The sequence below is a fragment of the Lingula anatina genome, chromosome 7, assembly GCF_051362555.1.
Source record: "Lingula anatina isolate TDL-2025a chromosome 7, LinAna3.0, whole genome shotgun sequence".
Taxonomy (NCBI): Eukaryota; Metazoa; Brachiopoda; class Lingulata; order Lingulida; family Lingulidae; genus Lingula; species Lingula anatina.
In genome coordinates this window covers 1,562,934-1,578,824 of record NC_141773.1, presented here as the reverse complement: position 1 = coordinate 1,578,824, position 15,891 = coordinate 1,562,934, and the positions used below count along the sequence as shown (strand labels likewise).

The window sequence follows — 15,891 nt, the reverse complement described above, 5'->3', positions numbered from 1 at the left end:
TAGCTGCAATAATATCTTTATTGGTTCATTATAATTGAATTTAAAGATATGCGACTGAAAATAATCTTGGTCCGATGCTGAAACCGGTCTATTGTAAAGTAAATTACATGAGTCTATCCATCGGGGCCCACAGAGAAAACTACTTTAATGACTTGAACAACTTATAAGGCTGCGTATCTCAAGCGATAGTCTAGTATAACACATCACCAGTAGCATCACCAAACTGATGATAAAATGATCGAAAAAAAAATTCTGGAAAAACCAATAGGTATATTCATACTGTTCCTTTATACAAAATTAATACGTAAGTCATATTATATGTTTCATCAGATGTCATTGTTCCTGTTTTCATTTTAAATTTTAGTACAATGAATATGATTTCAGTTTTCTATCAATTGTTTCTTCATACAAAATTAATGCATAAGTTATAATATTATATGTTTCATCAGAGGGCATTAAATATGTAAATTGTCACTGTTCCTTTTATCATTTCACATTTTAATCCAGTGAATATAGTTTCAGTTTTTTATCAACCATCACTGTATTCTGTTTGATCAAAGGCAGATTTCTGTCATAGTTTTGATTTTGGATCCTCCTCCTCATCTTCCCATTTAAATGCTGGGATCTTATTGTGGTCTGTAAGAGAACAATATATTATAGCATGAAATGTAAAAAAAAATCTTACCTGTTTCACCAATTCCAACAGGATTCCAAGAGTTAAAATGCTAAGTTGAAGTCTTTCTTATCATGTTTGACTTGCGATGTTGTAATACAAGTATTATTCACCCTTTTCCTTCCGAAAAACTGGTTTAAAATAACACTTTTGATGAATGCAAGCTGTTCTTTGAAAATAAAAAAAAAATGAATTTCATGAAATGTAACGATTTTCAAAGAACAGTTTGATTGCTAGCTTTTGCTGTAGATTTAAACAAATGGAAGTGAGTTATTTTAATGAGACATAAATACACTGCATATCCTAATCTGCCTGTCTGTGCCTTTGTCTGTCTTTTTATATGTCAGTGGGTCTGTATGTCTAAACTCACTACTCTCTGTCTGTCTGTCTGTTTGTCTGTTAGTCTGTCCCCATGTCCGTCCACCTTTCTGTCTATCTGCTTGTTTGCCTGCTCGTCTTTGTCTGTCTGTCTGTATGTCTGGCCACCTGTCCATCTACTGGTTAATCTATCCGTTTGCTTGTCTGTCTTTGCCTGTCTGCAAGTCTGTCCTTTAGAAAATATCCATCATTCTCCATACCTGGTATAACCCAGACAGAGCTGTACAGGTTGGATCCACCGTCCACTTTAATGGTGTCCCCTGTTATAAATGCTGCTGCTGGAGATAACAGGAAACACACTGCTGCTGACACCTGTGGGCAGACAAAAAAACTAAAACTTTATGTGTGCTGTTATTACAATGATGGTAAGTGAGAAGGAAAACGTATGAAATGATCAAAACCTTACATTACAGCACTGCCAACTGAAAATGGAAATATTAATAATTACTACTTTCTTTCTGACTGCATTTACTTTGACAACCAGCTAGGATTGAAGAAGATGTTAAAAATTAACAAAACCAAAAGAATTTAGACTGATGTATTTTAATACATACCTCTTCTGTGGTGCCCAATCTCTTAGCAGGTATTAAAGGTATTATAGCATTGAACACCTCCGGATCATTGTAGTTTGCAGCTGCAGTCTCTGAATATATTGAGCTTCCCTTAAGAAAAAATTGAACTGATATATTATACACGTTTGTGTATCAGAAGGGTCTAAAATATTTCAGCAGGCATTAATGTCAAGGGCAAAATTATGTTACACTTAATAATTTTGCATTAATAATAGACAAACTATTTTAAAACAGAAGGATCTAATATCCATCTGCAGGTTACAGGCTATGCACTAAAACCTGCCACAACTTCAGGTACACCAAGCCCTTTCCAAGGTACTCACTGGTGCTACGCAATTAATTCTAACTCCATGGTCTGCCCATTCCACTGCTAAACTCTTTGTGAGGTTGAGGATACCTGCTCTTGCTGCTCCTGAATGACTGGAAGTTTAATTAAAATGTTAATACAACTAGAAAAATTAAAAACATCAAACAATAATCAAATCTGTCCATTTAAAAAAGCTTTGATAATTCAGACATACAGTTGAAGTGATAATTCAATACAATAGATAGAAAGTAATAACAAATAAATTGTAAATTTACATACCATACTTTACTGATAATTAAATGACTCTGGCTCTGTTAGATTTTGATTAAATAATACAAGAGACAAAGGCATCACACTGTTAGCCACTGTGACTGTATTAATCCTAAGCCCTCCATATCACAAACAAAGAGAACAATGGAATTATAATTAAATCTCATACCGAAGCTAAAATTTTTAAGGAGGCTATTAAGCTCCAGACTTATCACAAGGTTATCCAGGTGATGGGGGTGAAAGAGCCTGTTGAGTCAAAACATAAATTTTTTTATTATTAATTTTTTTATTTATCAGTCTTTCTGTTAGACCAACCTCATCCTAGGGAACCCTTTCCACAAGTCCACTATGATGTTAACAATACTGCCACCATTCTCCTTCATCCAGTGGTGATATGCTGAAAAAAAGACAGTGAGAAGAACAATGACTACGTAACCTTTACTTTCACTAAACCAAGCTTAAATGTCCTCCACAACTCCTGTTGATGTTGAGTAGAATACAGAAAAACTGGTGAATAGACAAATACTTTGGAAACAAGATGAGGCTTCTTTTAATCTGATTGCATTCAGCGAGAGTCCTGGTGGAGTCGTTGCACATAAGCTAGGTCAACAAAATTCAATGTGGAGAGTCTCAAAAACATTTCAACCTCACCCCCCCCCCCCTCAGCAATCATGTATAGCACACTCACCCTCTTTACAACACAGGAAAGTTCCTGTTAAATTCGTTTCTATCACAGCGTTCCAGCCCTTCAGTCGGATGTCCTCAGCAGGTGACATAAACTGTCCTCCTCCATTGTTTACTAAGTAGTCAATCCTGCCATACTTGGAAAGGGTCTCCTTCATTAAATGTTGAACCTTTAAAACAAATTTAAAACAATTTGAAGAATATATCTTTTTTCTTATTCCTATAAAATATGAAAGCATCTTCTATTAAAAACACTTCAGCAAAGAACCCTGTATTCTTCAAAAGAAAAGATATATAAAAAAAAATTCAATCACAGTTATAAAGCAAAACCTCAATCTCCCCCTCCCACCGCTGCCCCTTGAAAAGCTTGACCTGGGTATAATATTGTGTCACATAGGCTGCATTCACAAAAGGATGATCCACTGACTAACAGATCCAAGGCTCGAATATGGCAGCCCCAACTGAAAGCTTGCCGCCTGACCCACTAATAGAAACTGAATAGATTCCCCACAGGATGATGATGCAGCAAGCTTTGAAGTGGGTTGGCCATGGATGTGTTAGACCCCATTCCCATAGATTTTAGATTGATCTATCCCTGTGGGGAGTCTCACTAGATTACTGTCAGCTTAGCCGGCTTAAGCGTCTGTCCCGCCTACTAAAAGCTGTAAGGGGGTAATTAACTATGGTGCCCGCTCGGCTGACTGCAATTTAGCGTGAACCCCCAGGGAGTTAGGTCGGTCTAAATCTAAATCTCCAGATCGATCTAATTCTCTGGGAATGCACCCTTAGTATGTGGATCAACTTTGATTGTGGATGAGCCTTACAATATGCACCACCACCCTTACCCAACCCTTGCAACCCACCCCATATCCACACATATTATCTCAATACCTGGTCTTCTTTCCTTATGTTGCATGGAGTGGCTTCCAACCAGGCTGGTCCATCTGAAGGCAACTGAGACCTCATCACATCAGCCATCTTCATCAGCCTCTCCTCATTTCTGGAGGCTATCATTACTTTACAGCCTGAAATGGAGAGGAAACTTCATACCTCAAAATTTGGAGATATTTAATACACAATATGCGCTCAAAGTACCCAATACTAACCAAGAGCAAGGAGTTCTAACTCCTTGCCGAAAGTACATTGTACACCTTAAAACACATGGTGACACTGACTGCTAAGACAAATCTACCCCTGTGTTCATGACAAGATATATATGGTGGGTGATTTTGCAGAGCTCAGCAGAATATACCTCTGGGATTTGCCTCAGTTTTCGGCCTTACAAGCTCACGGTACCCTTACCGCTGGTAAGGGCCTTACCAGCGGTAAGGGTACCGTGAGCTTGTAAGGGTAAGGGCCTGGGATATGCCTTTGGGGCAAGAAACATACTACATGTATTTTGGCAGGACATATGTATCTGGATGACAGATCATGACTGCAATGTGGAGACAACTTCTTCATCTGAGATATTTCAGAGGTACGCAATATGTGAATCAGTTATAACCTATACAGCATATATACACCGGTACAGACTATCTGTTATCTGTAGAGGATCTGTTCATAGATTTTGACCCCGTCCCAGTATCCTAAATAAACCAGAGACATGATTGACAATGTGTCCTCATATTTGTCCTCTAGATTGAAATTGTCCTCATGGTGGGTGCTGACATACATCTTTGCCTTTCGGTGGACGTGACTGATTATGCAGGACCTGCGTGATGAGACTGCAAAGCTTACTATCATTAGTCTAAAGCAGACTACTAATTTCCTCAAAGCAGCTGACCAATTTCAACCTTTTCTGGATGCAATTTACACTTACCGAGACTCAGAAGTTCTTGTGTTATTGCTTTCCCTATTCCTGTGCTGCCACCAGTAACAATGGCAACTTTGCCGGCAAATAAACCGGGCCTGAAAACACTGCGAACTTTGCTGATGGACGACGCCATGTTTGTTTACGTTCAGCAGGTTATTTCCTCCCGACAGATGGCGACTAGCAAGACAAGACAATCCGACATTTGGAGGGCATTGGGTGGGTTTGGTGTCTGATGCGTTTAGCATTTCGTCTCCTGTACTATTTTAATCAATTTTGTTTGAACTTACAAAAAAATCACTTGAGCTAGCTGAATTAAAAGTACTGTTACTTTTTCAATAGTACTGGCATATAAGCAAGTTACAATTATTATGAAAAAGAATGTCAAATCATTTCAATTCTTTTCATTTTATTTCCCATATTTATTGTATAAATAATGACCATGGGTTTAATTTACTTTCCATGTGTAGTAATTCATGATCAGTCATTGCATAGATTTCCACAAGTATGATTCTAAAAAATTATCATAAAAGACTGGATCATATGACCCAGTCCTTCAGTTCATGATTGTATGTTCCTTTTTTCTCTGTAATTGCCCTGTACAGTACTTTGTACACTTGACCACTGAGCATTAAACAAGGCAGCAAAGCTGTCAAATGTACAGACAAAAAGCAGGAAATAACTATGCATAAAATAGGCTCAATTCTGATGCAAAAGTACATTATGTTAAACTGCAAATTCAACATCAAATTTTAATTATGCTCAACAGGTAATACCAATGTAAGTAAAATGTGTAACAAGCATAAGGCTTCAGGCCCATGGCAGTTCAAGTTCACACTTTGAAAATGTATAACTTCCAGAAAAAGAAGCCAATTAGACTGCTTTTCCAACTCAGGCTGCATTTTAGTCCTGTATTTCTTTTTTGAACGTTTGGCAATCATCAGTAACATGGTTTTCCCATAATGGTCATCATGGCAGCAGCACCCAAAATTGTGTTTTCTTCTATTCTGATGCAATATTACATAATGGTTAACAGCATAATGACCGTCAATTTTTAATAATAAAATATACGTATCATGGATTTTCAGAAAATGTGACTAGCATGGGTCTTCAAGCCCATGGAACTTCAAAGTCACACCTTGAAAATGCCAATATGTGAAAAATTAAATTTTCACAAAAAATAAAAACTGTTTAACTAGCAGAAAGAATTACCAAACAGACTGCATTGCCTACTGAAGCTGTATTTTAGTCCCCTGTTTCTTTCCTGTAAGTTTGAGAACAGAAAATGACATGATTTTTCTTAAATGGTCATCATGGGAGCAGTGCCCAAAATATTTTTTTCCAAATTTTGATGCAATATTACATAACGTTTAACAGCATAATGACCATCAATTTTTAATAATAAAATATTAGTATTATGGATATTCAGAAAATGTGACTGGCAAAGGTCTTCAGGCCAATGGAACTTCAAAGTCACAACTTGAAAATGCCAAAATGTAAACGAGACAGCACTGTTCTGAAATGGGTTTATTTCCATTTTAACACTTTTTTAACATAAAACAAAATTAACAGTTTACTGCCATTTTTATATGATCAACTAAGAAAATTGATGAGATGTGAAAAATATCAATAGAACAGTGCCAAATGTCCAATTTCCTCCATTCTGAGTTTCTGAACACAGTGAATGATTGAATCTTACAAACTGCAATGATATGAGTTTATTTCCATTTTTGAAACTTTATTACACAATACACGATTACAAGTTTACCATCATTTTTACGTAATCAACTAACAATTTTGTAAAGATGCAGGAAATGTCAAACAAACACTTTTACATATCTTATTAATTAAATAATGAGACTGTTAACATGCCTAAGAATTGAATCTGAGGAAATGTGAAAAAACAGCATAACTTATAAAATAATGGTCCGATTATGCTGATTTTCGAACTCAACCTGCGTTTTAGTAAGATTGATTACTCCTGTGAGTTTCATGACAACAGGCCTATGGGTTTTACTTGAAATGTGTTAACAGTGTTGCATATATGCTGAAAAGCGAAAAAACAGCATAACTACTAAAATAGTGGCCCGATCATGCAGATTTTCGAACTTGATCTGCGTTTTAGTAAGATTGATTACTCCTGTGAGTTTCATGACAACAGGCCTATCAGTTTTCCTTGAAATGTGTTAACAGTGTTGCATATATGCTGAAAAGTGAAAAAACAGCATAAATTCTACAATAATGGCCCGATCATGCTGATTTTCGAACTTGACCTGCGTTTTATGAATATTCATCAGCTCTGTAAATATAAAGCCAAAAAGTAAAACTGTCTTCCACTTATGGTGTTAACGCTGGAAGTGCACGGCGACATGATCGGCGACGGCGACGGCGACGGCGACGACAGACGCAGGTGATGGCAATATGTACAGACACATCTGTGTCTGTACATAAAAAAATACTAATTAACTGCAATAGATAATGCTGATAACCATAATGGAAGTTCAAACAAAAAACTTAATAACAACATTATTAGTAACCTCCATGTAAATGAAATAAGTAGCAGCTGGTAACTTGTTTGCATACTTTTTATAACCATTACAAAATAGTTGGAAATAAAAATCAAATATGGCACTCAATAATAATACTTTATAAAATTAATAAATAACCAATTTCATAAACTTTACTCAGTTTAAAACTGCACAAGATAAATGAAATATTCCTTGCAAATTACACTCAACAAAAAAGAATTTATAAGTAAAATAAAATGGCAACAGATTTCACATTTGGTATAAAAATAATTAACAGACACCTTATTTATTCAAGGATGGTAAGCAATAAAGGCAAAATATAATTCTCTGCTAACTTTTAACTGCGTATAATCTTAATAAACATGGACATCATTTTCAAATCACATAACAGATGCTTACAGAGACTACTTCACAAACTTTCCTCAGCATAAACAAAAAAACACTGAAACAATTAAATATACAGCATCTGTAATACTAAATTAATAAAGCTGGGAAACATGTTAAGTTTTGTTTCTATATTAGATAAAAAGAGTAGTTATGGCACACTTCATTTTTTTATGTCTTACAAGTATGCATGGCCAACTACACTGAATGAGAAATACTGGGTAACTGCAAATCAAGTAGGGCTGAATATCAATCACAGCTGTATCTAAATTCTACTTGTTACAGGTCTCCACCAAGGCGCTCAAATTCCTCAATGACGAAATCCAGGTCCTGCTCGTTAACGGGGTTTCGAAAGATGATACGGAAGAAATTGACCCATCCTTTATTGGTAACTGGCTGAAAGCCAATCAACATGTTCCCTGCTTTGGTCATCCTCTCCTTTATCTTGGGTGCTACCTGTTAATACATAGGGAAAAAAAAATCTCAATGGCCTCACTCAGAACAGTGGACTTACTGGACAGAGGGTCAAACATGGCCACTTGAATACTTCCCCACAGGGAATTTATTTAGTCTCTATTAGCGGATTAGAAAGCAAGCCTTTTAGTGGGTCGCCATATTTGACCCGCGGACTAGTTAGTCAATTCTTCTGAATGCCACCAATAAAAGACCAAGAAACTGGACATGCAGGCATATATAGAACTGTACTCAGGCCCGTAGCCAGGGGGGGTTCGGGGGGTTCGAAAGAACCGCCCCTTTTGCTGGGAAAGGCCCACTCTGGGTTAAATTTGAACTAGGTACATGGAGTTTTTATGGGAAAAGGTCCACTTTTTCAGAAAAAGAACCCCCCTTTTGAAATTGCTGGCTACGGTCCTGGTACTGTACACAATTATATCATTTTAAGGGTGATCTAGCACATAACATGGTATTCTACACTATACACAGGGATGAGACAGCCATTTAGAGGAAAAATTTGTGATAAGCGGCATGGGGTCCAGGGGGCCTCCCAGGCCAATCATATTTTTGGGTTCCATATAGAGTGAATCTGCTGATAGTTATAAAAATCTTATCCCTGTACATATTGAGGATGTATTTTTTACCTGACCGAGTCGCTTCCACCACTCTTCGTCCTCAGTTTGTCCTCTCATACTGGGAGGGATGTACCAGAATGACACATTGGTACACTGAGGCTGGGGAAAAAACAAGAAAATAATCAATTTTTTCAGTGTATTTCTATCATACTCCACAAGAATTGTAAAATGGAGGTGGTTATTACACTTACGTTTGCTCTTTCGCACTGCATTATATTGACAAGGACTACAGTGAATAATCACAGAATTAAAAAGCTTATTATGGACGTAAAAATAAAACTTCAATATTTTAATCAATATCTTAAAAGACATCCATGAAGAATCACTAGGAAGTATTTCAATTGCTCATGGTCATAATTCCAACAAAACTATTTGACTAGGACAGCAAAGGTTTATAAAACCATCATTGCATTATAACAAGTGATATTTACATTTTCCAGAACCAAGCGGAATCCTTCTCTCCGCTTCAATTTCTTGATGAAAAGTCTGCGTAAATACAGAATATATACAGTTGTTAAACTTCTGCGTCATCACTTTAAACATCACTGACAAGGCATTTAAAAAAAAAAAAAACTAAAGCTGACATATGTTCCAACTAGTTTAAAACCTTTTAATTGTAATTTTTGTTATTCCTTAGATTCTGATTCTGAGAAGAATACAGCATGACTTAAATAAGCAATTTTTCCACTAAAAAAATGCATGAAAATTTTATCAAATGAACTATTGTAAATGAATCTAGTAAAAATAAATAAATAAATAAATAAATAAATAAATAAAAAGAGCACTAACTTAGAGTTCTCATATGCTTTGTCTACTTCATTCTCAAAGGCCTTGTCTCCCTTAGCTTTCCACATCAACCACAGCTTGAATGCATCTGCTCTTCTGCCACACTGAATACTCTTGTCTCCTATAATACAAACATTGTACAGGTGGTATTGACATTAATACAGTGTGTGTGTGTGTGTGTATGTGTGTGTGTGTATGTGTATGTGTGTGTGATTGTTGCATCCATACGAGTGCTCCATACAGTATGTACATTATGTAAAAACTCATGCAATTCAATAAATGTAAACATAATAAACATTGTATGATTCATGGCCACATGTGGCACAGATGACAGTGTTAAACATTAGCAATCTGAGAAAATGTTTTTAAAGTTTATAAAAACCTTTTTATTTTTCCATCTATATTATGCATTGTATCCAACAAGACATATGTATTAAATTGAAGGAAAATGAAATATTTTTTCCTGTCAATGCCAGTCCATACCTGCATCATAGGAAGTATCATAGAACTTATCTGGTTGGAACAAATACTCTGCTCTGTTAGCATTGGACTCCAGAAGAAGACCCTTAAATAAAAAGATATATAAAATGTACTAAATTATGTCTATCTGGAGGGTCTTCATCCTTGAATGAGCTTATCTAGGTGAAAATCCAAGGAAACCCTTCTTTACCCCTCCCCCTTCCTGCCTTAGAAAGAGGCAGGTTTTCTCATGAAGACATCTGAATATTGGAGGAAAACAAAAAATTCCATTGTGCTTGCTCCTTTAAAAAAAATCACTGTAAAGTTTTATTTTATTGTGCAACTAAGATGAAATTCTTTTCTGGTAGAAACATAGAGCTCGGAAACTTTTACATGGTATGCCTTTTTAGTAATGGGGGCATGCTGAAATCTCTAGGATAGTTACACTTTTGCTTATGTTTAACACTTACCGTGTATCTTAACAAAATACTGGTCCAGTGATATCACATAACATATTCCTCAGACTAAATAAAGTCATTAAAAGGCTTTGAAACCAATATACAACATACCTTTTGTTTTGTAAGTAAAACTGAACACTGTAAATTAGCACCCATCATTTTGTGAGGGTTCCAAGCAACTGAGTCACACCTAGAACATTATGTAAAATATATGCTTAAAACAACTGTTACAGAAAATAATATTCATATGCTTTAATAAGAAATCTTAAGACTTGAATTGAAGCAATTGCCATCACTGAAATTTATACACTACATATGCGAGTTTTATCTCCAAAATTAATTCAGAACTTTAAGAAATTTTTTAGTTGTTATTATCAACTTGATATTACTGTCTACTTTTTTTTTTATAATAAACAGGTATGGAAACATGTACATTAAGGTCATACTTGTAGGAAGAAGTGAATGTGAGAAAAAAATGAAAGCTTACTTTTCTACACCAGACATTAAATGTTTATATGTCTTTGACAAAAGAACTCCACCTCCCCAAGCAGCCTAAATAAATAAACACTTATTATTTGATAAATCAATTATCAATTAACTTTTTTTAAACTAATTTAATATTTTATAAAACAAAGGGGAAAAAAGCAAGCTACATATCATGTGATGATCTTCTTAAAGAGTTCATAATACACTTATCATTTGATCACTTAAATTAATCATTCATAAAATATCAAATTCAAAATGCAAATAATCAACACCCCTCATGATAAAGAAAGAAAGAAAGAAAGAAAGAAAGAAAGAAAGAAAGAAGAAAGGAAAAGACAACTCACATCCAGGTGGAGCCACACACCATGTTCCTGACAGATGGCGCTGATAGCGTTCAGGTCATCAAAACTGCCCAGGACAGTGGAGCCCGCTGTGGCTTGAACAAAGAATGGAATATCACCCTGGAGCAAAAATAATATCCTGGTTAATATAAAATCTCTACTATATATATAGAGAGTAGAGATTTTTTCAGGATGGGAACTCAGCTGGGCACTATCAAATTAATAAAAAATCTTTAATAAATATTTGTTAAAATATCCAAAACTAAAAGTTAACAACAGATAACAAGCCCTTAACAAAAGCAAGGAATATATTGTGCAATTCTTAGATAATACAATTTGTTTGTTACAAACACACAAACATGGAGGCACACCTGTACACACAACACAAAACATGGGGTCAATAACCTTTACATATGATAAAAGAGCTAAATTATGAATTTAATTACTTTGCCTGACCTTTGCTTTGGTTTCTTGTATCTTGTTCTGGAAATCCTGAGGGTCCATGCACCCTCTCTCATCAGTCTTCACCATGACAACGCTGTCTAAACCAAAACCCAGGAAGGAGGCCGCAGTAGAGATGGAATAGTGAGCCTTGGGGAATTAAACAATGAGTTTTATACTGCTAAATGACATGATCTTAATTGTACAGTAAATAGAAGTACATGGATCAAATCACTCAACACTGCAACTTCTAATACACTTTCATAGCTAACACACTACTAAATTAAAACACTGACACAACGAACACTGTGTCACATCTACCACACTGTTACAGCAAACACATTTCTACGGCCTCACACTGCCCCACATATCATAGAAACATGTAACACACTATTACATCTACCACACTGTCACAGCTAACACACTGTCACACCTAACACACTGTCACATCTAACACACTGTCACACCTAACACTGTCACAGCTAACACACTGTCACACCTAACACTCTGTCACACCTAACACACTGTCACATCTAACACACTGTCACACCTAACACACTGTCACATCTAACACACTCATACATATCTAAAACATTGTTGTCTCACCTGATCAGAGGCAAAGAGAATCATCCGTGGCATCCCAAAGAGACCAGTCTTCTTGACCTGCTTGTTGTACTGATACCTGGCCACGTGAACGGCTGTCAAGTTGGAAAAGGTGCCACCTGAATACAACAAATAATGTACATATAAAACAAATGAAAAATTGAATAAATAAAAACACACAGAATGTTATCCCCAAGAATTGCAGGTATATGGACTTTATTTTAAAACTAATTGAATAATAATAAAGTTTCATGCATTGCAGGGGCGGATCCAGAGATATTTTCTGACAGTCTTCCAAATTATCTTTGTTGATCCATCTTCCATTTTTGACCGTCTTCCGACAGAAAACATTAGATGGCTGACAATGTAAACTTGAAAATCTGACCGTCTTCCAGAAGACCCAGAAGACGGCCTAAATCCGCCCCTGCATTGAATCTCATAAAATATAAGTTGAACTAATTTATTCATTTAGTCAAAGTTTATAACTGATATATATTAGCCCTTCCTATAAAAGTCAACAAGAGAACATTCTTCTTTCTTCTTTAGCAAGATTTAAGTGAAGAAGTTAACAAAGAGGATTAAAAACTTCATGACCCAGCAACATGTGTCTTACCAGGATTGAATAAACCATCGCCATCTTTGTATCCCACAATACCACACATCTTCTGAACGAGGTAGTGTTCCGCCAGTAGAAAGACAGGTGCTACTTCATAGGTGTGACTAAAGAATAAATATATACATAAAATCACACAAAAAAAAAAAAAAAAAAATTACATGAATAAAACATTTTGGTGTACAACTCCATATATGCAAGTTAAAAACACACTTAAATCAATATATAAATCAAAAAGAAATTTAAATACTAAAAATATCATATCCTGTTACTGCTTAATACCTTTGACAGCACTTCATTTCATGGCTCAAATTCAAACATTAAACCATAAGTAACCTTCCTTGGGATCAAATGACTTTAAAAGAGAAAGGCAGCACACGGAGATTAATGAAACAGTTCACATTTTATCAAATAATAATGTATATGCTACTACCAATACCACTACTACTATGTACGTATACAGCACTGCTACTACTACTACTACCAGTAACTACTACTACTATCACTACTACTACTGCCTGCAACCACCACCACTACTACCAATACTCATACCAATAATAACAAAATGAAATATAGTGCAAACCAATAGAGTCAAACTCCCCTTGTACCTGTTAGTATTCAAGGCATCAGTTATCCATGAGCCAGCTAAGGAGTAGGGGTCCACGCCAGCATACAGCTGGTTGAAGAACCTGGGGTGGCCTACAGTGGAAAAGGCGACATGCAAAAATCATACCCACTTTCTAACAGAGACCATTTCATAGATTCCAGCTTTCCCTACTATAACCATGTCATATTTTATTTCTTATTTAAAATGTCTACCACCTCAGTTTATTTTTTTTTTTTAATTACTCTGAGAACTCTAAAATCAGCTAAGGTTGATTTGTGTTGTGATTTCCAGGTGGAGAGGTGAAAACCTTTTTGAAAAAGTATGAGATAAGATGGAGGAAAATATGTCATGGAAAGATCCATACCAAAATATCCAAAAAGTGCCCTCTGTTGATTATACAAATGATTATGAGATAAAATGATCCAGTGCACACGCACACATATAAATTGAAACAGATTATCAAAGCCAACAAGCACAATTTGTATGCTCTTTTGACAAATTCAATGACCTTGACGATAATCTCACTGTCTGCTTTTAAAATGTGCATCCCTGACCCATGCAATGTTAGTAAATATAAATATATTTATTCACCAGTTTTGACACTATATCTCACAGCCTTTTCACACAGCTCCAGCAGCTTGTCATGGCTCTCTGGATTATCTCCGACTGGAAACTGCATCTCTTTCTTTAAGAAAACAAAACAACTTCCATTTTATAATCAAGAAAGAAAGAAATTTAAAAAGATTAAATATAAACATGAATAGAAAGAAAGAAAGAAAGAAAGAAAGAAAGAAAAGAATTAAAGAAGGAAAGACAGAAGGAAAGAAAGAAGGAAAGACAAAGAAGAAAAGAAGGAAAGCAATTGCAAAATAATTTTAAAGATGTAAGAACATGAACTGAGAGAAATAAAAAAAGGAGGGAAGGAAGGAAGGAAGTACCTGTAGCTCCTCAGGCTGTAGGAACTCCACCACTTTCCCATCTCTAGACTTTCCTTTCTCAAGGCATTCTTTAATCATTAACTGGTGAACTTTGTCTAGAAAGCTGGTTACATCGTTAGCGACAGGGGCTTAAAAAAGAGTTGGTAAACTGATGAAATACTGTCCTATAACACCATGGTAGTTTATGTATCATTTATGACAAGGTAGTGAATATTAGTTCATTGACTAAGTCTCATAATATATTTCAAGGTAAAAAATCATGAAATTCTACAATCCTTCAAGGAAGATGCACATGCCCTGCTTTTTGAAATAATTCTGAAAGTATCTTTTAACTTATAGTCACAATATGAGATCCAAACATTTCTATTGTTAATGAGCAAATATCAGCTTGGCAGTTGGTTCATATATGATAATTATAAAACACAAGCTGAAAAACTTTCATGCCGTTATAGCATTCATCCATCCTGGATGTAGGCATACACCTGACTGATGTCTGTAGATATTGTTACTCAATGACTGCTAAGTGGTAAAGCAGCTAGGACACTATTATAAATGTAATTATCTAATATTAGTTTACATTGTTCTACTGTCTATACATACTAGTACAGTACCTGTCATTCTGAGACCAGAGCTGTGCAGTGATTTCTTTGTGCAGTGAAAACTGGAGCACACAAAACTTGGGCCAGGCTTCACTTGGTGAGATATGTTATAAATAAACCTGAGCTGAAAGGCAGGAAAACACATTATATCACCATAATTAAGTATGTCTTGTAGGAATGAATAAAAGCCCTGCATGCATACTGATGATTGCATAATGCGGGTTCAGTGCTGCTATACACAACTGAATAATCAGCCTTTACCCTTGACTGGGGTATACAGCGCTAGGATATTTGTATAATGCCAATTTTTCTTTTTTAAGCGAAATCAATTTCTTAGGCAAATCAAATATAAACCAATTATTTTCTTTAAATGCCCGAAGATACACGCTTGTCACAAGTCAAATACCCATTACAGTGGAAATAAAGATGTAAAAACCACCGAGAATAAAATTATCTGACAAAGCAAAAGGTGCCCAGAAATAGTTTGGCAACTTGACTAAATTTGTTCCACTGATTCAGTCAGTGCTCGCGCACCAAGGGAAGCTGTTGTGTCAACAACATTGCAGAACAGAAGTCAAAACTCACCAAAACCATCATCTAAGTTGAGTACTACGTATCAAGGACATCTGGTGTATGACTGCATTATTTCTAAGGTCACTCACCTTCTAGATAAAGCGACGAAAGAACAGTCATGACCTACTTACCGCTATCAGCTGCTTGAATCAATTATTGCTTCTTATTTCCAGAAGAGCTCCAAGAAAAGCCATGGAGGTGTAAAATTCGGAGAAAAATGCTTGTATTTACAATATTGCAAAATTCATTGAAATTTATTGATTAATCATAACTATTTTCATATTTCCATATCT

General features: G+C 35.6%; 2 protein-coding genes across 5 annotated transcripts; both read right to left on the bottom strand.

Moving 5' to 3' along the window:
* Positions 1-4,875, bottom strand: LOC106164853 (peroxisomal trans-2-enoyl-CoA reductase-like). The gene is made up of 8 exons (XM_013542885.3): positions 4,704-4,875; positions 3,776-3,909; positions 2,889-3,054; positions 2,516-2,597; positions 1,947-2,043; positions 1,606-1,713; positions 1,252-1,363; positions 1-636 (listed from the first exon to the last, which is right to left on the bottom strand). The coding sequence occupies exons 1-8, from the start codon at positions 4,828-4,830 to the stop codon at positions 572-574; spliced, it is 891 nt and encodes a 296-aa protein (XP_013398339.2). The 5' UTR covers positions 4,831-4,875; the 3' UTR covers positions 1-571.
* A 208-nt stretch (positions 4,876-5,083) lies between these two features.
* LOC106154354 (cysteine sulfinic acid decarboxylase) lies at positions 5,084-15,845 on the bottom strand. 4 transcript variants are annotated; one of them, XM_087016959.1, is made up of 16 exons: positions 15,730-15,844; positions 15,038-15,149; positions 14,427-14,554; positions 14,080-14,173; positions 13,490-13,580; positions 12,882-12,988; positions 12,272-12,387; positions 11,681-11,815; positions 11,228-11,344; positions 10,885-10,949; positions 10,509-10,587; positions 9,964-10,045; positions 9,484-9,601; positions 9,126-9,180; positions 8,704-8,793; positions 5,084-8,062 (listed from the first exon to the last, which is right to left on the bottom strand). In XM_087016959.1, exons 2-16 carry the CDS (start codon positions 15,042-15,044, stop codon positions 7,886-7,888), a joined length of 1,461 nt encoding a protein of 486 aa, XP_086873085.1. In that variant the 5' UTR covers positions 15,045-15,149; positions 15,730-15,844; the 3' UTR covers positions 5,084-7,885. The 4 variants fall into 4 exon arrangements, with proteins under 4 accessions (XP_086873085.1, XP_086873084.1, XP_086873086.1 ...); XM_087016958.1 differs by lacking the exon at positions 15,730-15,844 and adding an exon at positions 15,611-15,719; XM_087016960.1 differs by lacking the exon at positions 15,730-15,844 and adding an exon at positions 15,688-15,712.
* Positions 15,846-15,891: the final 46 nt, after the last annotated feature.

What these genes read in the sequence shown, in the direction of transcription:
- LOC106164853 (XM_013542885.3), bottom strand. Translation starts at nt 4,830, where the DNA reads ATGGCGTCGTCCATCAGCAAAGTTCGCAGTGTTTTCAGGCCCGGTTTA. An exon ending in AAAGGGTTCCCTAGGATGAG is followed by an intron (nt 2,044 to 2,515) that starts GTTGGTCTAACA and finishes TTAAACTTCCAG; the next exon opens with TCATTCAGGAGCAGCAAGAG. An exon ending in GAATTAATTGCGTAGCACCA is followed by an intron (nt 1,714 to 1,946) that starts GTGAGTACCTTG and finishes TTTTTTCTTAAG; the next exon opens with GGAAGCTCAATATATTCAGA.
- LOC106154354 (XM_087016958.1), bottom strand. An exon ending in GATGCCTTGAATACTAACAG is followed by an intron (nt 12,989 to 13,489) that starts GTACAAGGGGAG and finishes TTTATTCTTTAG; the next exon opens with TCACACCTATGAAGTAGCAC. An exon ending in TTTTACTTACAAAACAAAAG is followed by an intron (nt 10,046 to 10,508) that starts GTATGTTGTATA and finishes TTTTTATTTAAG; the next exon opens with GGTCTTCTTCTGGAGTCCAA.